General features: G+C 46.4%; 2 protein-coding genes across 2 annotated transcripts in view; one reads left to right on the top strand and one right to left on the bottom strand.

Moving 5' to 3' along the window:
• Positions 1-2,126, bottom strand: part of FGD1 (FYVE, RhoGEF and PH domain containing 1) — a 46,221-nt gene extending 44,095 nt beyond the window's left edge. Inside the window, 1 exon segment of the mRNA XM_083593125.1 lies at positions 1,560-2,126. Within this exon segment, the coding sequence (XP_083449251.1) occupies positions 1,560-1,689 (130 nt within the window). The 5' untranslated portion in view covers positions 1,690-2,126.
• A 3,173-nt stretch (positions 2,127-5,299) lies between these two features.
• On the top strand, positions 5,300-24,642 carry LOC310752946 (uncharacterized protein). Its single transcript, XM_083594131.1, has 8 exons — positions 5,300-5,309; positions 18,150-18,627; positions 19,009-19,142; positions 20,602-20,660; positions 20,755-20,874; positions 21,134-21,188; positions 21,283-21,486; positions 22,722-24,642. The coding sequence occupies exons 2-5, from the start codon at positions 18,555-18,557 to the stop codon at positions 20,777-20,779; spliced, it is 291 nt and encodes a 96-aa protein (XP_083450257.1). The 5' UTR covers positions 5,300-5,309; positions 18,150-18,554; the 3' UTR covers positions 20,780-20,874; positions 21,134-21,188; positions 21,283-21,486; positions 22,722-24,642.
• Positions 24,643-25,746: the final 1,104 nt, after the last annotated feature.

The raw sequence follows: 25,746 nt of genomic DNA, 5'->3' as shown, positions 1-25,746 counted from the left end.
AAAGCCATTAAGGAAATTGGCAATGTAATAGCTGGCATTTCTGAAGAGCCAGGCCTAGCACCCAAAGGCTGGTGTGGATGCTGAGGACAGAGAGCCAGTTCTTCAGCCTCATTTCAAGGAACGCTAATTCTTCCTATTTTTTGTAATAATCCCCCCTCCCCAATCTCAGGCCTCAGAATGTTTCTAATAATACCAAACTTGTCAGGGTGACTCAAATGCTTCAGTCTCTTGTGTGAGATTCTTCACAGTGGGAAGGGGGTGGGGGAGAGAAAGAACAGAAAAGAGACACACACATCTCCCCCCCCCCTTTCCCCTTGCACATTTCACACTTACATCTTGACAGGATGCAATTTGCAAATCAGACCCAGAGAAAATGACACCAAATCCTGGCTCCAAACTTAATTCCACCTATGAATGTATGAGTTGTTAGGAGATACGGCTGATATTTTCTGTATTAATCCTGTTAAATTTCCTCTAAGCCTTTGTGTGAGCCTGTGGCAAGGAGTTCCACTGGTGCAATTCCAGTAGGCCAAGTCCTTTATCAGTCAGATTCAGAGTGGGGCAAGCTGTCTTGCAGAAGAGTTATAATCAACAAGCTGAACAGCTACTCCCAAGAAAGGGGTAGAAAATTGTGTGGTCTAGGATGAGGGAGACACCCCAGAGTCGTTTGTGACTGGACTTAGCTGTCAGGGGTCCTTTACCTTATTACATCTTGCAAAGCAAGAAGACTCTGAGAAAGATGAGAGAGATGCTTGGGGAGGAATGAGAGTGCAGGCTGCAAAACTAATGCTCTTGCAACCCTTCCCCCTTCCCTTTTCTGAACCTCCCCCATTGCAATTTAACTGCATACCTCTTTGTTTCAAAAGCTGCCTTCTTGGTCTTTTATCAGGTTTGGGAATTTGCAAAGGAAAAGAAATCAAAATGGCAGGGTTGAAAGAAAATCAGGGCCAACTACAAGAACTGTGGGAGAGAAGGAGCGGTGGAGCGGAGGCAGCTCTAGAGAAGAGAGGGCGGCTGCACTAGCACTGTAAGCTCTTCGGGGCAGAGAGCTACAGAGTTGGCAGCATAATTCCTCCTGTGCTCCGGGACCTCCAGGCACGTTTCGGAGGAGAGTGCAGATGAAAGAAAAGAGACCCGTTGCCCATTCTCATCTTTAACACCTCCAGTGACCCGAAACTGTTGCAAACTATGGACTTAAAAAAATATAAATTAATTCACATTTGGTGGAGCTCTTTTATCCCGAGCTACTACGTTTGCGCGCACCACTCCCCAGATTCCAACCAGACACCGCACATCATTTCCTAGAGAGAAAACTGCCATTTCGGCATACTGCTCTAGCCACTGGCCTCCACTCCCCCGAATGCGGAGCCAGATGCTCCTGGCGCAAGCGCTTCTTTGATCTAACCATTGCGCACGACTTCCCTTGCTCAAGGTGCAAACCGAAACCAGAAACCCACCTCCGCTCCTGCGTTGACGGCAGAACGAAGGCTCTCCCATTGACCAGCCAAAGACAGAAAACGAGGCGCCCCCCCCCCGCCCCCCAATCCCTTCTTCCTTACCGGCTCGAATCTGGGGAGAGGACGCTGCTCCCGCCTCGATGTGGTACGAAAACCTCATGGCTTTGAACTGCTGGGAATAAGATCCACTGGGTTCCGGGCAGGGCATCCCCATCACGCTGGCCCGCTGCATGATCGCACGGCACCCCCCGCGCCCGCTCCCTCAGTCCCCCCCAAAATCCCTCCGAGGCCGTCCCCCAAACGCCAGGCTGCCGAGAGTCCCCATCAAACGGCCCGATCCCCTTCGGGAGTGGATCCGAATGCAGCTCAATCGACCGAATAGATCCACGCTGGAGCAAAGAAAGGGAAGGCGGGTGGGGGAGAGCGAGCGATGGATCCAGCCTGGATTGGCTGCGCGCGTGCGTTCCCCCCCCTCCAAGACAGATCCTTGCAACAAGTCAGCGCAGCTCTTGCAAGAAGCATCGCCTTGGCCAGGAATGTATCAGAAAGCGAGCTGGGCAGCTTTTCCACGTTGGAGCGTCTGCGCCCATTCCCCCTTCGCTTCCTCCTCCTCCCCTCCCTCTCCTCTCCGCACAGGCTCCTCGCTCGGTGGGTTGGCTCTTTCGTACTGCAGCGCCAGGCGCCGAGAGCAGATTGCTTGCAAGGAGATTTCAAACCCTCCTCTTCAGTCTCTTGGGCTGTGTGTGTGTGTGCGCTTTCTTTTTTGTTTTAAAAAATTGGATTGAAGTGGGATTTCGTTAGCAGCCACACACAGACATGGAAGTCGATTGGCTCTTGCTGCCTGGGCTGGAGGATTCTCTCCACTCCCCCCCCCCGCGTCTCTCCAGGATATTGACCAAAAAAAAGGCAGAAAAAAGGGGGTGTTGGCAATTTATTTCCTCGCACTTGGGAGGGTTCCACTAACAGCTGTTGTTTGAAAAATCAGCTCGTTTTGAAGTCAGTTTGCTTTGAGGTTTTTCCCTCTTCCCCCTCCTACACTCCAAGAAGGTTTCTACGGTTTGGGGGAAGTCTCAAGTCAGCCTTTGATCTTTCTCTGCGTTCAAACGAACTGCACATTTTGGGATCAAGTATCCCCCCCCAAAAAAAATATTGATTCCCCCCTCCTCTTCCTGAACCCTGATTTCTTAGCCTTTAAGGTGCCCATATAGTTCCAGCACCACGCTGCCCCCTGAAGACTTGCCCTCCCCCTCTACAATAATCCTTTTAGAAAACATTTGAAGCCAGTTTGTGGTTTCAGAGATCTCTAGATTTCCTGGTCAGCCCTGAAACCTTAGAGTTAGTTCCCTCCCTCCTTCTCCCTCTCCCCCTCCCCACATTAAAAATGTGGTTACTCATTTTTAATAGTATCACAAACTTTTCTTTCTAGTAAGGTTCAAACAGACAGCAAACGTTTATTTTCCAAGACATTTCAGCTACTTCCTTCACAAGTCAAGCTTCTTGGAAATTCTGGCTCTCAAGTTTTCTAAGGAAAATTAACAATTTAGAGGGAGTTCCAAGTCCGTTGTAAACTCTGAACTGTCTTCAAGCGGCTGCATCCCACTTTTTAAAACTAATAATAAAAATAGCATGGTCTGGATTTTTGTGGCTTCACAGCCAAATTCAGTTGTGCTTTCCTTTTTTTAGCTGCTTTTGAAAGTAAACTGGCTTCTCTGGATGGAGGAATAAAGGACAAATATAGGCCAAAAACAAACAAAAGAGAAAAAGTGCCCCCCCCCTTCAATGTCTGAACCCTTACAGAACTAAACAGTTGTTAACTCTGCTCCATGTATGGGGGGGGAGCCCTCTCAGATAATATGCTTGCAAACCACAGCAGCTGTGGACAATCTAAGTGATTTAAAGGCACAGAGCCCTCCTTTTGCCAAGTCAGGAGGTGCACTGGCAGGGCAAGACGGCAATGCCCTTTCCATGCCAATGTGTTGAAAGCAGAGGTGCCCAGTCTGCCTGCTCTGCTTGCTTGTTGCAATCTTTGTAACCAGCCTTTCAGAACTCCTCACCTCCTCTGGGCAAGCTGTGAAATATATTTTGCTACCTTGGCAGCCAAATGCCACCTTTCCTGACTATTTTTGTAAAGCGAGAAGGATTCAGTAGCAGATCTGGTGCAGTTTGCTTGCACCTGTCCAGGGCTGTGGGGCAGGGGCCTAGTCAGTTTCTTTGCCCCCAGTGAAGCCCCATTGAGGCTCCCAGCCATGGCAGTTGCCCCCCCATCCACAAATATTATTGAAAAGCATTGAAAGTACTCAATTATCTGAGGTTCTGCCCCCCCCAGTAGAAGCCTGCTCCCCAGCAATGTCATATTTACGGGGATTTCCTTTAAAAAAACTCGACAATTTTGGCTTCCCCCCAAAAAATCCTAGCTATGCGCATGCATCCCAGCTTGTGTGTGTACACAAATGGACATGGGTGAGGTGCCAAACTGGGTTTTTGACCCGGGTGAAATAAAGCCAAGTTAGCCCTAAACGGCCTCGGCCCAGTATACCTGAAGGAGCGTCTCCACCCCCATCGTTCTGCCCGGACACTGAGGTCCAGCTCCGAGGGCCTTCTGGCGGTTCCCTTGCTGCGAGAAGCAAAGCTACAGGGAACCAGGCAGAGGGTTTTCTCGGTAGTGGCGCCCGTCCTGTGGAACACCCTCCCACCAGATGTCAAAGAGAAAAACAAGTACCTGACATTCAGAAGACATCTTAAGGCAGCCCTGCTCAGGGAAGTTTTTAATGTGTGATATTTTAGTGTATTTTTGGTTTCTATGCAAGCCGCCCAGAGTGGCTGGGGAAACCCAGCCAGATGGGCGGGGTACAAATAATAAATTATTATTATTATTATTATTATTATTATTATTATTATTATTATTATTATCATCCCAGCTATCCCTTGTGTTTCCCTACCCCCACTGCTGAACTGCACTGATCCCTTTGTTCCCTCAGCCCTCTTTTGAGCTCACTGGTGCCTCACCCCACTGGACACTACTGTTAAGAGCAGGGGGTGGCGGTGAGGGGAATCCGTGGCTAGAACAAGGGGTGGGGGACCTCAGGCCCTGGGGCCTGAAGGAGGCTCTGCAGGCCTCTCTTATCTGGCCACACCCACCCTCTGGGGGCCATGCGCCTCCCCCACCTTCCTCCATGCCCTCTCTGAGTACTTTTGCCTGTCTGGAATGTGCCCTTGAACTCTGACAGTTTCTGGTGGAGGGTGGTGAGGGTGTAAGAAATCTCCTTTTGTGTGGCTGGAATGTTGCCTCCCGTGCAAAGGCATGAAGAAGCCGCCACTCTTGCCTCTGACCCTACCCACTCCTTGCCTCTGGCCGCACCCAGCATTGGCAGGAGGTTGCCCATGGGAGAACGTGGCCTCAGGTTGGAAAATCCCTGCACTAGAGAGAGCCTGAACCCCTTATCCCTCACCCCTTGGGATCCAAGCCCTCCAGCCCACCAGCACCTCCATCCAAGAGGCAACAGGTTGCTGGGTCATAACACTTGTTAATGAAGCCCAGCTCCAAATACAAGGCCCGCCAGGACAAGTCACTTAGACTCAGCCTAAATTACCGCCCAGAGTTGTCCTACCTCCTCATTTTATTTGTATGTTGCGTTTCCATAGTTAAAGCAATGACTCTCAGGCTGCCAATCAGTTTCTGGGCCCAATTAAAAGTCCTGGTTTTGACGTACGAAACCTTAAACGGCTCAGGACGGCGTGGTGTAGTGGTTGAGAGCAGTGGACTCGTAATCTGGTGAACCGGGTTCGCTTCCCTGGTCCTCCACATGCAGCTGCTGGGTGACCTTGGGCCAGTCACACTTCTTTGAAGTCTCAGCCCCACTCACCTCACAGAGTATTTGTTGTGGGGGAGGAAGGGAAAGGAGATTGTGAAGCGCTTTGAGACTCCTTAAAGGGAGTGAAAGGCGGGATATCAAATCCAAACTCTTCTTCTCCTTCTTCTTCTTCTTCTTCTTCTTAAGGTAAAGGGACCCCTGACCATTAGGTCCAGTCGTGACCGACTCTGGGGTTGCGGCGCTCATCTCGCTTTACTGGCCGAGGGAGCCGGCGTACAGCTTCCGGGTCATGTGGCCAGCATGACTAAGCCACTTCTGGCAAACCAGAGCAGTGCACAGAAATGCCATTTACCTTCCCACCAGAGCGATACCTATTTATCTACTTGCACTTTGACGTGCTTTCGAACTGCTAGGTTGGCAGGAGCGGGGACCGAGCAACCGGACCTCACCCCATCACAGGGATTCGAACCACCGACCTTCTGATTGACAAGTCCTAGGCTCCGTGGCTTAACACACAGCGCCACCCGCGTCCCTTCTTCTTCTTCTACCTGTCCCCAAATGAACTCACCTGGAGCCCCAGATCATCCTCTGAGGCCCTCCTTCATGTGCCTCTTCCACAAGAGGTCTGGATGGTGGCAACGCAAGAAGGGGCCTTTTCTGCAGTGGCTCCCCACTTGTGGAATGTGCTCCCCAGACCAAAGGCCCATCTCATCCAGCATTCTGTTCTCCCATTGGCCAACCAGATGCCTATGGGGAACCAGGGAGCAGAACCTGAGCACAAGCGCCTTCTCCCTTCCCGTGGTTTCCAGCAACTTGTACTCAGAAGCACTGCTGCCTCCATCATGGCAAGCAGCACTTGAAAGCCGTCTCCTCCGTGACTGAACCTCCAGGCACAACAAAGCCTATATATAAGCCACACAGACTTTGATGAGTGGCAAAAACAAGGAGTTATCATGCACCACTTCCGTTATAATACATGGTCGATGGGCTACACCTGGCTTGGGGAGTGACAGATAGGGCAGGTCTGTGTTGACTACGAGGTCTGAATCAAACTTGCTGCTATGGTATGCTTGGCTGTTGCAAATTCATTTACCCCTGGCCACCAGCCATGTTCTTCCTGTCCCAAAATCAGAGATGACGGGCCTTAGAATCCCTTCCCAGAGATCTGATTTTCAGCTCTTTCCTCCCCAACTCCAACTCATCAGATCACGCTACACTCTCAGAAAAATGGACAAAACTCAGATTGCGGCATGCTAGTTTGAATGGATCTTCAAAGGCAAATTTTCCTGACGGGTCTGGATTTTTCTTTGCTGGGTCCCTTCTCTGGATCTGGGCTGCTGAATGAAATTCCAGCCGGGAGTGGAATCCTGGCTATTTCCTGTTCTCTCTATACGTACTTTAAATCTTGCTAGGGTCCTGTGTTTCCTATGGCCTCTATACTTTGACAACAGCACAAGGAAGACTAAGAAAGAAAAAGAACCGCAGCCACCCATTTAGATATGACAAATGCACATAGGTAAGAAGCAAGTGAGACGCATGACACATTGGAAATCAGCCTGAGAGCCATAGATCAAAATTTCCATATGGCCTCAGATAACCCCACAACCTATATTTCTATTTTCTTCCTGCATTCCAAATAGCACGCCTTCTAGCTGTAAATATTTAATAGCTACTTTTGCATTATGTATACAGATTACTGATGCAGACTAAATTTGGTTGCAATCCTGCACATTGTGTGTGTGTGTGTGTGTGTGTGTAAATATATGTAAAAATAACTGTTGTTTTAATAGGCTGGCCACAATCCAGATCTAATTGTGTGTAGTCCAATTATTCTCCTGTTCAGAAAACACACATGGACACACAGCCAAGTAGTTCAGCAGGGCGCATAAAGACACCAAAATGCGAAGGCACATCATGATGCGCATCTGCATAGGGTGTGCATTCACAAGCACCTGTTTTGACATTCTAATTGTCCTTGTTGTATCAGGACATCTGCGTCTAAAATTAAGGCTTACCAACCACTGGTACATATTTCAAATGACATAACATCTAACTTACTAGGAAACTAATCCTTACACCCTTGCCAATATGTACAGAATCACACTCTCAGTGGACTATCTGATTATGCCCTAAATTTATGTGCCTTGCAGGTCCTTTTCAAAAATTATTTGGCATTGTATAATCTCCAGACTCCATGCATTTTGAAGTTGCTCACACTCAGGATTCCCTTGTTCACTGAACATAAATGAAGTTATATTTTATTCAGTCAAGAAAAACCCTCAACCATCTGGGCTGAGAATATCTCAAAGATCACCAGCTTCTATTTCAGCTGGCCTGAGACTTTCGTCTCTCTTCTGAGGTCTGGATTGGAGTTTCCTCAATATCTGCTGAGTGGAGTCCTAAGACAAGGACCTGGAACCACTCCGAAAGTTCATCTGCTTGATCCTGTCGCTGCTCATTTTTAGGCAGGAAATGAAGATGATTTTATTTCACTGAGCTTTTGTCTAATATTCTATTAGCTGATTTTTTTTTATGCTTCTGCTGCTTTTCCTGACCTCTTAAGACTGTTTTGGTTGGCAGGACTGCAGTTGTGATGTTTCTGAACCCTGTGCATGGTTTTTGTTTTTAACTGTGAACTGTCTATCATATTTTACAGAAAGGTGGGAGGTAAATTTGCCCCCAGCTGCCTGCTAAGCGCACACCCTCTTCAAATAAAAGCAGCCAACACTAACCACCCCATTCAGGATATAAACGACGACAACTCACACGGCGCCTTCTGCTTCACCACCATCCAAAAACACACGTTGTATTAAGTCCTGGATACACACAGTGAAATATTTCCTCCATGCTATTTAGATGGTACAAATTCATACCCTGCGAAAACACAGTCTTCCACAGACACTTACTTACTTACTTACTTAATGGATTCAAATAGTTTATTTTTAAATTTAAAAATTAAATGTGCAAAGAAACCCTCCCAAAGTGACATGTAAAATAATAACATATACTGTACAATATAATCCTATTATTTCATAAACACGACTGTAGTCATGGCAAGTTTCAGCTCTCTGGGAAGTCCTGTGCCCTTTTAAAATGTGGGTTTTTTTGGGGGGGGCGTTATTGAGTTGCTGCTTTTATTTTGATTGTATATTTTGTGGTTTTATATTTTGATTTTGTTCTGTGAACTGCCCTGACATCTCCGGGTACAGGGCGGTATATAAATTCAATAAATAAATAAAATAAATAAACAAAAATGTATTCAGGTTGTATGCACACACACTTGTCTATGACTTGGGCCCTGTAGAAAATTTCCCTATCACCATATTCCTTCACAAAAGGGATGGGGAACCTGTGGCATTCAAGATGGACTACAGATCCCATCATCCCCCATCATCATGGCCCGTGGTCAGGGATGATGGGGGAGCATCTAGCAGCATGGTTTCCCATCTTGATGGCGTCTGGGTTACTGTCCTGCTAAGTGTGTGGAAATGCCCTCTGGCCCCACTGTGGGTAGAACCACCTCAAAACATGTCACTGCCCACGGCAAGAGTAAAAATGGCACTCCCTTCCATTAATGGGGGTCAGAACCAGACATTTTGCTGCTTGAAGTGATGGACAAGATTACCATCTCTGCCCCCTTCCAGGCATGAACGTTAAATGGACGGGGAACTGAATATTTTTTCAATGCAAGGCAGGTCAGCACGATGCTATCACCCCCGAGTACAGCTGAGGAAGCACAGCGCAGGCCACAGCTCTGTCCTTCAGCATCTTGCCATTGCTCCCACCCTGGCATCTGCCGCCTGAGGCAGTCGCCTCAAACTACCTCATGTTAGGACCGGTTCTGTGTGGGAAACAATCCACCGGGAAGTTCTCTTGCACAAGTCCAATTTAACTATTGTTGTTATCGCACTGCTCCTGTTCATTTAAAAAAAAAAAAAACTTAGTGGAAGATCTTCCTAGTGGTTTGGGCCCAACAGTTTACATCTCTCTCCCCATCTTTCTGCCCTTAGTGGCATACAAAATTTACCGTTCTCTTGACTCAGGATAGGGCCCTGGCCACAAACTCCCAGTGTAGACCGTCATAGTTGCTCTCCTATGCCTGAACTGACTGGTGCTGACTGGCTCTGCGAAAGAACAGCTCTGCTAGACAGCTGCTAAAAATAAAATAAACATAGCCTGGATCAGAACCAGGCCTAGGCACAGCACTTAAAAAAAAAACCCAAACCATAGGCATGCTGGCATGAAGGGGGCAGGACAGAAGACAGCCAGTTGGCAACCTGAGGTGGTGCTTCTACATGTACAGTCAAACACGAGGAGCGACAAGTGAATTGTTTCTTAGCAGCCAATATCCTCACTTCTGTTCCAGTTTAGCTTTCTTTGGTGGTGGGTTCTGAACCTGGGACTGGTGGGAATTCAGTCTAGGCAAGGTTTACCTCACCTCGGCCGGTTCACTCCAGAGGAGATCCCTCTGTGGGCCGGATCGTGCGCGCACCCGCAATTTCTTGCGCCTGTGCATGCGCAGACGCGATTTCTGGTGCTGTGGAAGCGCACGGGGACTCACCAAGTGGGTGGCCCGGTTTGGGGGCGACTCGTGGGCCGGTTAAATGACCCCCGTGGGCCGCTTGTGGCCCATGGGCCTTAGGTTGCCAACTCCTGGTCTAGGCACATCACCAGGCCAATGGAGCACATTACTGGGAAATCAAGTGGAGCAGTGCTCCTTGGTTGAATAAAAGCTTCTAGGCTTCAAGCAATGGGGAGATGGCTGTGCACCCCCAGTCTCATCTATTCCTCCATGGGACTAGAATTCTTTTAGCCCAAAAATGGAAACATGAAAAAGTACCAACGAAAGAAGAGTGGCAGATGAAGATGATGGACTTTGCAGAACTAACTGGCAAAGCTGACAGGAAAAATCTGAAAGCAGCATGATCAAGTATTCCAAAAGGACTGGAGTAAATTTATACGATATGTGGAAGATTATTGTAAGCAATTAACATCACTAGCAGGGTTGTCTGGAGACTTGTAATGAGAAGTTTTCTATCTTTCTGTTTTTATTTAAAGTTTGAACTGTTTTGTAATGTGTGTAATTAGAATTGGAAAACATACAAAATGCAGTGATATAAAGGTTAATTTTGAAAGCCATGAGGCGGGAGGGATGGAAGTCGATAGGCTCTAAAGAGCCAAAGTGCTCAAGTGGATAATGATGATATGGATGTATAATATTAAATGGAAAATAAATAAAAATTGTTAAGCATTGCTCTCCCTCTGGTCCTTGCAGGGCACCTGTCCCTCTGCTGCCAGTTTGTTCATGCCCTCTGCAAGACGGGGGACTGAACTGCCCTGGTAGTGAGGTAGCTGAGCTGGGGGTGGGGAATCACATCTGGCAACCCATGAGCCCCTTTGGTTTCAGATAGTACATGGCAGATGAGTCTAAAAAGCCTGGGGCACAATTTTTCACAGACCTCTGGCAGCTCATTTACCAGAAGTCATGTATTTAGCGTTATCTCTGGAAGGATTATGGATTATGCCGAAATGGCAAAGATGACGGGTGTGATAAGACGCCAAGAGGGGCGAAATTATTAAAGAATGGGGAAAATTTGCAGAATATCTGGAAAGTTCTGGCATGCAAATAAGTTAATTAGTAGGATTAATTTAAATCAAGCAGTTAAAAAATATTACTAAGATAAATGGAAGAAAAACTTAAAAATGGAGTAAAGTGAAATGTTAAAAATCTAAAGTAGAAAATGAACCACAAAAAGGGGGGGGGAGTCCAAATATGTAATTGCATTCAAAATATGTAAGGTGTGTATTTGTAATCTTGTGAAAACTGAAAAATAAAGTTTATATTTTTTATAAAAGCACTCTGGAAGTGTAAACTTGATTCTGACCAAACAAAGCCTCCTGATGTGTATTTTGCTCTAACTCCATTTCTATACAAAACTCTGTTTGAAAATGTTATGGCGCAGAGGTGGGGGAAACAGAGATTACCAGCTAACTTGGTATCTTTTAAACCTGCTGAAATTTATATGCAAATTCTGTTAATTATGCTGTTGCAGCAGGTTAACCTCCATCTCTTATGTGCTCTGTCTTCCAGTGCTGAGCAAATGCCTCTCTCTCTCTCTCTCTCTCTCTCTCTCTCTCTCTCTCTCACACAACACACACACACACAGAGAGAGAGAGAGAGAGAGAGAGAGAGAGATTCCCTTCACACACATCAGTTAGCTGTCTGCATCTGAGTGCAAGCAAACAGATTTCCATTCCCCCCCCACTTTTCCTAAAAAAAAAAAAAAGCTGTTTCCATCTCAGAGAAGATGGTGGTGTCTTGGCTTTGGATTGCAGTTCCTGTGTACTGGGAATGATAATCCCACAAAGCCAGCAATCCAACGGTTAAGGCTAAGCGAGAGCTCCCAGTTGGCTCCCCTGGGCATTCTTGGCAGGAGCTACGGAGATCATGCAAAAGGCTTTGGCTCCAGCTGCCAGGCTTGTGGCCTGTCCGAGTTCAATAGCCACTTGTATAACTAGCCCCTTGCATCCCTGTTTATGGGGTTTTGTCCCCAAGCCAGGAACAGTGTATGTACACACTGCAGAGCTGTGCATCTGTGCAGAAGGCATCTGACAGTCTGTAAAGGCAGCCTGTCAAATGGTTAGAGCGCTGTGTGCATTGGAAGGGGGCAAAACGGACGGAATTATAGTTTCTGGGTTACCTGTCCTTGGCTTTTCTGAGAAGAATTTCAAATGATGCCTGGAAGATCAATTCCCCCACCCCACCCCAATATTTTCAGTGGCAAAGGTGCAAGGCTTCTGCAGGGACCCAGCAGGCAAGATGACCAAGGGTCCTTTGGTTACTTTCTAGAGTAGACAACACACTTGTATTCTGTCCATGGGGCTCAAGGCAACAGACATCATGTCTCCCCTTTCTGTCCTCAGCTAGGTTCAGATGAGAGAGGTTGACTGGCTGAAGGACGCCCAATGGGGCTTCTTGGCTGAGTAGGGATCTGAACCTGGATCTGCCTGGTCCTAGCCCAGCACTCTAACCATTAACTGCAATGGCTCTTAATCAATCCAGGACTTGTTGTTGTTCAGTCGTTTAGTCGTGTCCGCCTCTTCGTGACCCCCTGGACCAGAGCACGCCAGGCACTCCTGTCTTCCACTGCCTCTCACAGTTTGGTCAAACTCATGCTGGTAGCTTCTAGAACACTGTCCAACCATCTCATCCTCTGTCGTCCCCTTCTCCTTGTGCCCTCCATCTTTCCCAACATCAGGGTCTTTTCCAGGGAGTCTTCTCTTCTCATGAGGTGGCCAAAGTCTTGGAGCCTCAGCTTCACGATCTGTCCTTCCAGTGAGCACTCAGGGCTGATTTCCTTAAGAATGGGTAGGTTTGATCTTCTTGCAGTCCATGGGACTCTCAAGAGTCTCCTCCAGCACCAGAATTCAAAAGCATCCATTCTTCGGCGATCAGCCTTCTTTATGGTCCAGCTCTCACTTCCATACATCACTACTGGGAAAACCATAGCTTTAACTATACAGACCTTTGTTGGCAAGGTGATGTCTCTGCTTTTTAAGATGCTGTCTAGGTTTGTCATTTGTAATCCAGGGCTAGTATGTGTCTACTGCCCTCTGCTGATGGGGATAGAGAGGGGTGGATGGGGCTTCAAAGTTATTCTTCTGGACGTATTTCAGACCCCAAGGTATCCACACGCAGGTGTCCCATGTTACTAATGTAAGGCCTTATGAGCACACTCCTTTTGACTGGGAAGGTAGCTCTATAATGGAACACTTATTTTCATGCTTGTAACTGTCATGCACATGGTACATAAAAACAATTTTAAATCAACAAAATCAAAGCTGCCTCACCGAATTATTGGAATGGCTATGTTCTGAAGGGACCCATTTTTGTCTAGGAGGCTGTGACATGCTGGAATAACATGGGACGGCAGCCATTTAAACGATCCACATCTGGCAACTCTCTTTGTAACCCAGAGCAAAGAAAGCTGTTATGTACTAATTTTGTGGCATTGCAAAGACCCCTTTATTCTCCTCTGGGTTATTCCCATCTATAAGCCTACACATAAATGCACTTTTGGCAGTTAATCTGAGCCGTTCAGTCAGCAGTCTGATTATTCTTCTGCGTTCTATTTTTTCCTCAAATTATTCTGAGTCATATCCTTACATAGACAATTTGGATTCCAAGTGGTACAACACAAGGCACTCAGTCCCAAACAGCGAAGAAGATTACATCTCTGGGTTTTGAAACCAGATTGAATGGAGGCTAGGTTCTGCTCCTGTTGTAATTTAAATGCATTGTTGCAAGCAAAAATACGCAGTACACTGCTAAGTAAGCTCAAATCCTCCAGATTTAAAAGTGGAACAAGGCCACTTTGCACTCCACATGCAAACCAGGGCCAGCTCTACCATTAGGCAGAGTGAGGTGATTGCCTCAGGCAGCTGCTTTGAGATATAATGAGAGGGCAACAAATCATTATTAGAATTTTTTAGTGGCAAGGAGAGGAAGAGCTGCTTGTGGAATTTTCTGCCACATGTGCCAAAATGACTTGGCTGGCCTTGGATATTATGCCTCTTGACTGTTGTACCTCAGGCAGCAAAATGCCTTGGGCTGGCCCTGGTTGGGACTTTACTGTAGGCCCTTGGGCAAAATATATTTTGGGGGAGCAATTTCCCAATTTAGTCTTACTATACACCTTCTGTTGCAGATGAAATATCCCCAAGAGAAGACATTTAATTAAATAGGATCTATAAAGGTGATAGGACGCGGGTGGTGCTGTGGGTTAAACCACAGAGCCTAGGACTTGCCGATCAGAAGGTCGGCGGTTTGAATCCCCGCGACGGGGTGAGCTCCCGTTGCTCGGTCCCTGCTCCTGCCAACCTAGCAGTTCGAAAGCACGTCAAAGTGCAAGTAGATAAATAGGTACCGCTCCGGTGGGAAGGTAAATGGCATTTTCGTGCGCTGCTCTGGTTCACCAGAAGCAGCTTAGTCATGCTGGCCACATGACCCAGAAGCTGTACGCTAGCTCCCTCTGCCAATAAAGCGAGATGAGCGCCGCAACCCCAGAGTCGACCACGACTGGACCTAATGGTCAAGGCTCCCTTTACCTTTATAAAGGTGATATTCAATTTCCTGTCTCCAGCCTTAAGTTATCCATCCCTCTCTCTGCCTCCTTCCTGATCCTGGCTTCAGGACAGGCAAGATGCCATACCCTCTCCTCTCAGGTGATTGGTGAGAGGGGTGGGATCTGTCAAGCAGGCCTCCTGCATTAACTCAGCCTGCCCAGGAGCCCCACACCCACAGAAGACCATCATTCCTCTTAACCCCAGAAGCTCAGGACTATAGCATCTGACTTTGGGATTGGCCTAATGTGAGGAAAAAAATGGTGGCTCCTTCAGTCCTCTGGGCCCTGGCATTTGTCCAACATGGGATGACCTCTGTCATTAGCTGGAACTGCTTGCTGGCAATTTGGGGCTGGGAACTCCTAAGCAGGGCTGCCAGGTTCCCATGGCTACATTCACACTGTCACTTTAAAGAACTCTTTGTGAGAGACTTGACTTCACTGAACCTGGATGAGCCATCTCAAAGGGCTTGAGCCCATGCTTTTAAAAGCTGCGAGGCAAGCAGACATTCACCAGGTACTGTTTTTGCCCATCATCGCAAACCCTGCATGCTCAAAAAGCTTTGCCTGCTGACTATCTGCTTGCCATAACAACGTAAGAGTCGTGCTGGATCAGGACCAGAGGTCATCATTCCCCACAGTGGCCAGACGGGTGCCTATGAGAAAGATGGTGCTCTTCAGAGACATGGTGTCGCCAGTCCTGGAGGCAGAACAAAGCCATCGCGGATAGTTTAAAAAGCTTCTAAGTTGGTAGCCATCACTGCGTATTTCTGTCTATTTCTAGCCTGTCTTCAGAGTGTCTGTCACATCTTGTTGCAATAAATGCCTCATTTTAACTACACACTGTGTGAAGTGTTTGTCTTCCTCTTGGCTCTCCTCAATCAGCAATCAGTTTCATTAGACAGCTTATACTATTATGAGGGGGGGGGATCTGTCCACTTTCTCTTCATCACCCATGTGTAATTTAATATTCCCCTATCATGTCCCACCTTACGCATCTTTTTGCTAAGCTAAAAAGCTCAATGTAAACTTTCCTCCAAGGAGAACTGCTCCTGACCCAATCGTTTTGACTGCCCCTTTCAGCACTTTTCTGGGCTCCGCAATATCCTTTTTGAGGTCCAGTGACCAGAACTCTACACAGTATTCCTACTGCAGTTGCACTGCAGATTTAATCAAACTATGGCAAAGTTTGATTAAGTAAAAAGTAAAGAATTGGGAGTGCCTGATCACCTCATCTGTCTCCTGATAAATCTCTATGTGGGACAAGAAGCTACAGTTAGAATTGGATATGGAACAACTGATTGGTTCAAAATTGGGAAAGGAGTACGACAAGGCTGTATATTGTCTCCCTGCTTATTTAACTTATATGCAGAATTAATCATGCGAAAGGCTGGACTGGATGAATCCCTAGCCGGAATTAAGATTGCCGGAAGAAATATCAACAACCTCAGATATGCAGATGACACAACCTTGATGGCAGAAAATGAGGAGGAATTAAAGAACCTTTTATTGAGGGTGAGAGAAAGCGCAAAATATGGTCTGAAGCTCAACATCAAAAAAACGAAGATCATGGCCACTGGTCCCATCACCTCCTGGCAAATAGAAGGGGAAGAAATGGAGGCAGTGAGAGATTTTAATTTATTGGGCTCCATGATCACTGCAGATGGTGACAGCAGTCACAAAATTAAAAGACGCCTGCTTCTTGGGAGAAAAGCAAGACAAACCTAGACAGCATCTTAAAAAGCAGAGACATCACCTTGCCAACAAAGGTCCGTATAGTTAAAGCTATGGTTATCCCAGTAGTGATGTATGGAAGTGAGAGCTGGACCATAAAGAAGGCTGATCGCCGAAGAATGGATGCTTTTGAATTCTGGTGCTGGAGGAGACTCTTGAGAGTCCCATGGACTGCAAGAAGATCAAATCTCTCCATTCTTAAGGAAATCAGCCCTGAGGGCTCACTGGAAGGACAGATCCTGAAGCTGAGGCTCCAAGACTTTGGCACCTCATGAGAAGAGAAGACTCCCTGGAAAAGACCCTGATGTTGGGAAAGATGGAGGGCACAAGGAGAAGGGGACGACAGAGGATGAGATGGCTGGACAGTGTTCTCAAAGCTCCCAAAATGAGTTTGACCAAACTGCGGGAGGCAGTGGAAGACAGGAGTGCCTGGCGTGCTCTGGTCCATGGGGTCACGAAGAGTCGTACACGACTAAACGACTAAACAACAACAACAACACCATATGTAGGCTATAGAAGCTGTGATATATTGCTGAGGGGGGCAGGAGAAGAGAAGAGATGGGGAAAGCAAATCTTAAATCACCAGTGTTGTCTAGGACTCATCCAGAAAGTATAGCCAGAGACATTTTGGCAATTTTTTAGAATGCTACCCCTGAAAAAGAGGATGTGTCCTGGAAAAAGAGGACACACAGCAACCGGGGGCGGGGGGCAGAATTGAATTACTTGCCACACAATTGGTCAGTTAAGTATTTTTTTTATTTACTTGATTAGGGGGGCAGTTCTCCCCCCGAACCCCCGGCCACACCACCTGCAACCAGGGGCGAAGGAAGGGGGGTGCGGTAGGTGTGGGGCCGCCCTGGGTGTCCCCACTGAGGAGGGTGACAAAATGCCGGACGGCACTCACCACGGGGCCTGCAGTGGGCCCAAGCCAAGCGTCTCTCCTGGGAGATGTGGTGGCTTGGGCATGCGCAGGCTCCCGTGCTGCCCTAACAGTACACACACTGCCTCCCCCCCCCCAGCTGAAGGGTGACTGAGTGGGAGGAGGCAGGCAGACTTTGGAGGCCCCACGGTGCACCCCACCCCATGAACGGCTTGCCCCACCCTTGCCCTGCCCCTATGGGCAGCTCGTACCCCAGGCGCCTGAGCGGCTTCCTCCGCCACTGACTGTCACTGGCAATAAATACTGGTTTTAACCCTCTCACTGGTCGAAGTTGAAGTTATTATTTACAACTTTAAAACAAGATACAACAAATTTTCACTTGTGATATTCATAGTTGGCAATTTTAGATGTTGATTGTAGATGATAGATAGATAGATAGATAGATAGATAGATAGATAGATAGATAGAGGTAGATAGCTTTAACAGTTTCTTAGCATTTTCTTAAAGCGATAGGCTATCCATTTTGGGGGCCCTGGGGCCCCTCCCCCAAGGAGAACCTCCAAAAAAGCACCCTGTGGAGGAGAGTTTCCTGCCTGTCACTCAAAGAAGAATTCAAACTCAGGCTGCAGTGTCTACCAAAATCTTTAATGTTCAGATCAGTGCGATACTTGGGGAAAATGTCATTAAAAGGCACAGCACATTCTACACATAGCCAAGCAAGCAAAGACATTGATCCAGCAATGACACATACCCTGGCTTAGGAGCTAACTCCTCTTAAACCCCCCAAAAATATTTAAGGGGGCTGGAAACCCCCCCCAAGTTGATGGCCATTGCCATTTAATTGTGTGTGCCATGTCATGTGACTATGTAGGGCAGGGCTTACTGCCTGCCCGCCCCCCATATTTTATTCAAGTTGGCCCCCCAGCAACCCTGTTATTAGGGAGAGGGGCCGGCACTAATTTCTCCCCCATGCGCAGTGATCCCATGTTGAAAACAAACCCATTTGTATCCACTGTATTAATGCGCCAAGGGACTATTTTATGTGTCCTTGTGACTGACAGGTGGTGGAAGGAGCGAGCCAGAGTCTAGGGAGTGAGACTGTCCCTGGCAATAATACTGGTTTTAAATCTCTCACTGGTCAGAGCTGAAGTTGTTATTTACAACTTTAAAAAAAGATACAACAAATTTTCACTTGTGATCTCCAGAGTTGGCAGTTTAAAATGTTGCTTGTAGATGACAGAAAGTTAGACAGACAGACAGAAGCTAAATAAATTCAGTAACTCCCTAAAAAGAGGTTACATTTTAAATTTAAAGGAAACTGAAAGAAAACAAGAAGACCAACAAAGAATTGATCATAGTAAAACAGGGAGAGTAAATTCTAGACAGATGCTAGACTTTGAGAAAGCCCCCAAAAGAAAGCTTAGCCAAGAAAAATTTAAACTGAAAACTCATAAAAAACACCAAGATGAAGATTATAAAGAGAATCAAGAAAAGCAGATACACCTGAAGACTAGAAAGGCCAAGGGAAAACAAAGATACATGAAGGAACATGAGGGGCGAAATCAAGTTTATTTTCCTTTCGCCCAACAAGTCTTTGGATGTACAAAGGAGCAGAGGAAAGGGTAGGTGGATCTGAAGTCTGCTTCAAGCAGAGTGAAGAATAATTGCAGAAAATAGAAGGCTTTTATTTTAAAAGGCAACTGGAGAAGCCATTTCATAAAAAGAAGGCTGGCGTTTCTGTTGCCAAAGTGATTATTATCACTACTGTTGTTACTATTTATTGAATTTCTATACCGCCCCATACCCGAAGGTCTAAGGGCGGCTCACATAAAATATCAAATGTACAAAATCAAAACAGAAAGAACGACCCAAGAAGGGGTTCCCAGAGCAGAGACAGCAGGAGTCAGGCTATCCCTGTCCAGAGAGGGGTGCAACTGGGCCACCAGCCGAAGCTGATGGAAGGCACTGGGGGTCACTGAGCGCCTTTCCTTGTCTCTCGACAGAGGTGCAGGGCGACCAAGGCCTAAACCCTGATGGAAATGGACCCAGAAAAGCAGCTTCTTCCAAGGGCCCCTGGATCTGGTCTGCGACCACTCGCTCCAGAACCTCGCTCCAGAAGTTGGAAAAACCAAGACGGGTAAGATTTTAACACAGGTAAGACTTAGAAGGAGAAGGGTAGGGGGATCCAGGGGGAAAGAGAGCTGTGCATGTGATAAAGAGCAAAACAGAGGCGCAGAAGACAACATAGTTCCATTTAATTTCAATTTAGCTCAGATTGCCTTGTTGACAAAAATGCTTTGCTGCCATTTTGTGGTAGCTTCTTGTGGACTATAGATAAGCTCCTTTGCTAGTGGGCAGAACTTAATTTTATGTATATTATGGCTTCCAAGGAGTAGAATAACAAACCCTCTTGAGCAACTGCTTAAAAGTGGTGGTATTTGGCATATGAAGCCAAACGACTTGTACTTATTGGGCAACTGCAGAAGAGGGTCACCTAAATATTGTTGAGTTTTGGTTCCTTCAGATGTGTATAAATCCAAAAGGTTCCAAACATGCCAGCATTTTGCATCCTTGCCAGTACTTCTGTTCCTAAGGTAGAATACCCATTTAGAATACCAATTTTAAAAGCTGATGCATCAAACTGCTTCTTTTGTCTCTAACAGTTGCCTTGCTGATTTCAGTGTGAAAAAGCAAATAAGGCATTTTGAGGGTGAATCTACTGATGGCATTGGTAGAGGCGGCCTGGTAGAGGCCTTGGAGTGAGTAGAGGTTTTCACCATTTTGCCAGCCATTTTTAAGCAAAAAAAGTCCAGCAAACGTTTAAGCACAAACATATTCACAATTAGAAAGGATGAGCTGTGAGCATTTTTTCCTGTACATAAAGGGCAGAATTTTTTTCTGCTAATGGTAAGGCTGAAATGACTGAGAAATTTTTTGAAATCTTATGAATCCTGACTCTCTGGCCATTTTTACATACACATAAGGGGGTGGCTGATTGTTCTACTAATGACCAGAGAGGGACACACAAAATCATAATAACCCACATTTGTGAAACATTTTAGAATAGAGGTCTGTACCCTTCAATCCTGTAGATAAAGAAGGCATTTAGCTCCCAATTTTCTTTGCCTGGGGTACATGTATGATTGTTTAATGCAGGGAACACGATCCATAAATGCTGAGACTTTATTAGAAATTTAATTTGACCCAAATTGTATTGCTGACTTTTTGGTGAAAACTTGCACGATAGGGTTGATAGTTGCTGGGTTTCCAACAAACACTAAAATCAGGATCCTCGCCAGTATTTCTGTTCCAAAGGTAATATATTTAAAACCTGGTGTAGCAAACTGCTTACTTTGCCTGTAACCTCTCACTTATTTACCTTCAACTGCAATCGTAGCTTCTATTAAAAATACTTTTGAATTCTCAGAGGTGGCGATAGGCACTAATAACTAACAAGTAATCTCTAAATGCTCCATCGTAAGTATAGCAGCAATACAGTTGTGTGTCTTCTGGCTGAAGGTCAACTAGGTGAGTATCTTGTGCTTGGCTGAGGGGAAAATCTCTGTTGTGCTCTGCCTGCAACTCTTTGTACAAAGATTCTTTCAGGTCGCAGTGAGGGGGACCATTCAAGCACCCTGAGCCTGTTGGAGAAAAGGTAGGCTCTAAATGGAATCATCCATCAAATATGAAAACTAAATATTCCAAAGAGCTTGTATTGAGCAACGTTGGTTATTCAATCCCTGTTTCAGAAGAGCTGCGAACTCGGAAGCCTAATGCGGTTGCTCTCCGTGCTTCTACCTGGAGGGACTTCTCTTGTCGGGACACCACTGCAGGGGAGGCCCTTTCCTGTGCCATCACCACACAATAAGGTACATCTTTGGGTGGGACAGCCATCCTTGTTTTGTTCCAGCTCTTATTTTTACAGACCTCACAGAGCTACCTGTGCCGGAAGCAGATCTGCTCCATTGACAAGTAAGAGGCAGTGTCAGAGCTCTTGATACATCAAGTGACCATCTGCAGTGCAGGATTGACAGACACCTGCGTCTTGACTGCGCTGCTTTAGGTAACCGGCGGTTTTTGCTCCTGTGTCTGGAGGGGAGGGCTGCTGAAGACCCTAGTCTCTTCCAGGTGCATCTCAGTGACACAAGAAGTAGAATTTTGCAAGCCTTCAGGAAACTTAACGGCAAGTGAACTTCATACTCCACAATTCAGTATTCTTTTTCAGTACAATCCTTTTGTGCTGGCTTCTCCATTTTCCCCGCTTGATTTCTTCACAGTTCTGTCCAAGAGCCCACCACACTCAGGTGAAGCCAGCTCTTCCTGCAGAAGTCAGGTCAGTAAGAAGAGCTGTGTTCCAAAAACATTTCTCTGGAATTGGCGGGAAAGGGCCGGGGACAAACTAATGAGTCCAAATTTCTTTTCACAGACCAGAAGGAACTTCTAGGCCCATGAATTCGCACTTCGGAGGGACAAACAAAAAAGTGAGCATAAAGGCAGAGTTTGAAGACTGTTGTGCCCTGCAAATGAATGGCAGTCAACATGGCACTCTGTGACTTAAACACATCTAGGTGAATATCCCTTGCTAACGGCAAGGGATAAAACCTCGATTGTGTTCTGTCTGCAACTTCATAATTCTTAAGGGTTTTCTTTTTTCCTGAGAGAACATTCTATATTCAGAGTGTTCTCTCAGGTTTTGCTTTTCACCTTGTTGCATTGGCCAAAAAAAAGCAAAAGACGCTGGTGGTTGGCGCTCCTGGTTTCCAGGACAGGGTTCAAGCCCCTGCGGTGTCCCTGCTTACTTCCAATGCAATCTCTCTCTCTCTCTCTCTCTCTCTCTTTATCTATCTCTCCCCCTTAAGGACTAAGTGAAGCGCAAAGTGCTCCTCTGATTCATCACTGGTGTGTGTCTAAGACAAGGTGGATTACATGGATGCTTCCCATCCTAGCACTCCTTGTCATAGGGAGCAAAATACTTTATATATATATATAAAGTTATATAGGCAATGGCCTTGCTATGGACTTCGGTTGGTCGCCTTGGTTGTCCGAGGGGCCTGGTAGGAATTTTTCCACTTGGCAAATTGGCACTGGCCACTTGGTTTTCACCTACCTCGTAGCAATCGTCACAACTTTGTTAGGGTTGAGGTTAGGCATTGATTGACCTTGTGATGGGGGAGGGGAGGTGTGGCCATCACCTGCCCCTCCATGCTTAAGGGTATTCCGTTAAAGGAATCCGGGGGTGTTGATCTTGTCCGAAGCCCAGTTGGGGGCTAGGGCCTTGACAGGACCCCAATGGGAACACCAGGGGGAGCTTGAGTTGGTTTGCATCGACAGGGCTCACCCTTCCGGTGGTTTACCCTTACCGGACTTCCTGCACTGCGGGCAGGAGTCAGATATAGTTGGGTCCAATCAATGCCTAAGCCAATACAGCTCACATTCTATAATTTAATAAAGTTGTGGCAAAATTTGCCCAATAACATAAACCTAATATCTGTGTCTCTGTGTGAGTTATTTCCCAATGAGGGGGTGGCTGCGGGGTCTCAACACGCAAAGTAACCTAAATATACAAGCAAATGGATCCTATTTAGATTATTCAGAATGTGGAAAAGGCCGGGATGAAAGAAGAAATGGCATGACATTCACTCATTAGCAGAAGAAGAAAAGCAAATATAAGATGCTCAGGTGTCCTATTTTACAGAAGACAGTTGTCAATTTTCAGGGCTATCAGAGGCTTAAGATGTGGACTGGTGACAGTTCTTTGTATGAAGGTGTCCTCTATTTGAATGGCCGGGCATTCCAGGTCTGGCTGAAAGATACAGAAGGAAGAGCAGGGGCACTGAAGTTGCCCATCAACAGCAGACTAAGCACAACCACCTAGGCCACAGTCGTCCCCACTACAGTGAGATGTATAATATTCCCCTGTAGAATTATAGGGTGACCTAACACATCAGTCATACTCAAGGTAATATCATATATCCAGCTAAGTCATACTCGGAGTCACTGAAATCAATGGGACTAGTGACTATGACTTAGTAGAATACAAATTACTAATAATAAATGTGCATCTACACACAGCGTATGCAAACTGGTGTCCAGTCCTTTGGCCAAGTGTCAGTGGCCACTCTAAGCAAACGCGTGTCCAATTTCTGCAATCGGGGTTATCTAGGGATGCAACATTGTCAGGCCCTATTGTTTTCTCCTGATCATAAGGAATGCAGTTTGACCCTAAGTAAGTTTACTTTGAAGAAAGACTTACTCCCTAGTAAGTGCACGTTGGGGTAGGGCTAGAGCTCCGTTTCAGAGTGCATGCTTTGTATGGAGGAGGTGGGGTCCCAGGCATTTCCAGACAGGGCTGCTAAGAAAGATCCTTCCAGAGCCACTGCAAGTCAGGGATACCCAGGCATCAGAAGAACTATCCACCCAGATCTTCAGGAGGGCCAGAATGGCATTTTGCAACGTTTTCCACTAGTTTGTGGAAATTTCTTTCTTTCTTCAGGGCGGTATGTTGCTGAAGGGAATGGCAGACCTTCCCCTACAGCGAGAATTCCTACAAACACACCACACACACACACACACACACTATATTGGGGAATGGAAGCACCAATGACTCACAATTCCTCTTCCAATATTTATTTTAGTGTGTGTAGTTCCCCTTTGAGAAAATTCCAATCTTACTGCATTATAATGAAGCGCATGGGACACTAAATGTGACACTGATTTGGTACCAATGTTCTGGGCCTGGTAACATGCCACAGAAGTGCTCTGGCCTGGCCAGAGAACAACTTGGAAAGTTATACATGATTCTACAAACCATCGTGTTCACCATAAATCTACTCATAAATCTCTCTGTTGTTTTTTTTTTTACAGCTTTCTCAGAAAATCAAGCATGTGTGAAAGGTCACAGCCACACCATAGATGCAAAGCACATTTAAAGCACATGGTCCCACCCACACACCCAGAATCGTAGGAACTATAGTTTACCCCTCACAGAGCTACAATGCTCAGCACATTTAAGAAACTACAGTTCCCAGAATCCTCTGCGGAAGCCATGTGTTTTAAATGTATAGTGTAAATGAGACCAAAGTTCCATCTGCATTTTCTTGTGTCTCATAGATTTCTCCCCTGACAGAGGACAGTAGTTTCCTTGCTGTAACCCGTTTCTCTATGCAGAGGCCTAAAATCAGCAACAAATTAACTACCATTAGGTGACCCCTTCTCCTGTCGCGCACTGGAACACCCCCCCCTTGCCCAGCTCAGCCAGAGGAGGGAGCCTTCCACAAGGTGGCAGAAGGGGTGGGCAGAGTGCTGCCTCTTGCTTTTTTGCCGCCTGAAGCGGGTGCTTTGCCCTGCCTCCGCAGTGGGCCGGCTCCGATTATGTGGACCAGAAAGCCAAAATCGCGTGTAGTCAAAACACACTGGGTGCAACGGCATGCCAGATTGCCCAAGTCTTTCCCCCAGATCCTTTCAACCCCATTATTTTAAATTAAAAAAAACAAAAAACCACTGCTGAGCACAGAAAGCTGAAAGTGTGAAAGTTAAATGAACATTTATCGCGGGATTGCTGTACTTTATACCAAAAGTGACTGGCCGATTGGCAAGCTATGCTGCCAAGTTTTGCTTTTGTGTTTATTGCTCTTCTGCAGAAAAACCCCAACCCTCCACACATTAGGCATACCTCCCTATAATATTCATAAATGCATATTGTTCGCCGCCATCTCCTCTCCAACGCTACAGCTAAGGCTGGTGGATTCCGAAGGATCCCCCCCCCCCCCCGTGGGCTGGCCGGTCCCTGGGATCCACCCTTGGTGCCCCGGAGGGAGGAGGGGGAGGCGGCCGCGGCAATGGAAGCAGTGGCGGCCGGAGGGAGCGCTGTGTCCCGGCCAGGCCTCGCCTTGTATCCGGCAGAAAAGAAGCAGGCGAGACGAGGCAGCATTTAGTCAGAAACGACTAAACAACAACAATCAAGATCTTAGAAGCTTTATTGTCAACCTGTTTCCTAATGATCCCAAACATGGGCCTTTTTCACAGCTGCTGTGCACTGGTCCAACATTTTCACTGAGCTATTCAACACAACTCCTGGTCAACTGTTGTCAACTTAGCCCCTATCAAGATGTATTGCCTATTCGTCCAATTAGGAGCTGTTCATGATTCCCTTTTTGTTTTTACCACCTTAACTAATTTGTGTCATCAGCAGAACATAGCTCAAATCCTAACTCCTCCTTATTTATGAACAAGTTCAAAACAGCTCGAATTGCAACACAGTCCTTTTGGGACTTGCTTCTGACATCCCTCCAATCAGAGAGCTGCCCATTTATTCCTACTCTCCACTTCCTGTCCTATTAACCCGTGGCTTCTAGGTTTACTCAAAAGAGACTTAAGTCAAAATATTTTTTTTCCAAAGCTTTCCTGACTGTTGCTCTATTGCATTTGGGCTACAGTCCCATGGTGCAAGATCAGATTTGTAGAATTGAAGATTTGCAGAATTTTGAAGATTTGGCATTCTTGTGCGACAAAACCACTTAAAAATAAAGCAGACTTTTTGCAGTGATTGGAAAATTCACTGGAAAGTGTGGGGTTACGATTGCTAGATGTGACCTCATGAAACTTCTCTACAAACCACACCAAGCTGAATGCTTAATAAACAGGTACAGTAGTTTGGTATACATTGCTATACGTGGTCAACTGCCATATCCGTATCCACAAGCTGAACGCTCTCAGGTTAGGGATACAGGACTTGTGCAACT

This window comes from Podarcis filfolensis, assembly GCF_964270895.1.
Source record: "Podarcis filfolensis genome assembly, chromosome: 17".
NCBI classification, from domain to species: domain Eukaryota; kingdom Metazoa; phylum Chordata; class Lepidosauria; order Squamata; family Lacertidae; genus Podarcis; species Podarcis filfolensis.
Note: the sequence above shows the minus strand (reverse complement) of the source record. Positions and strands in the feature narration are given on the sequence as shown.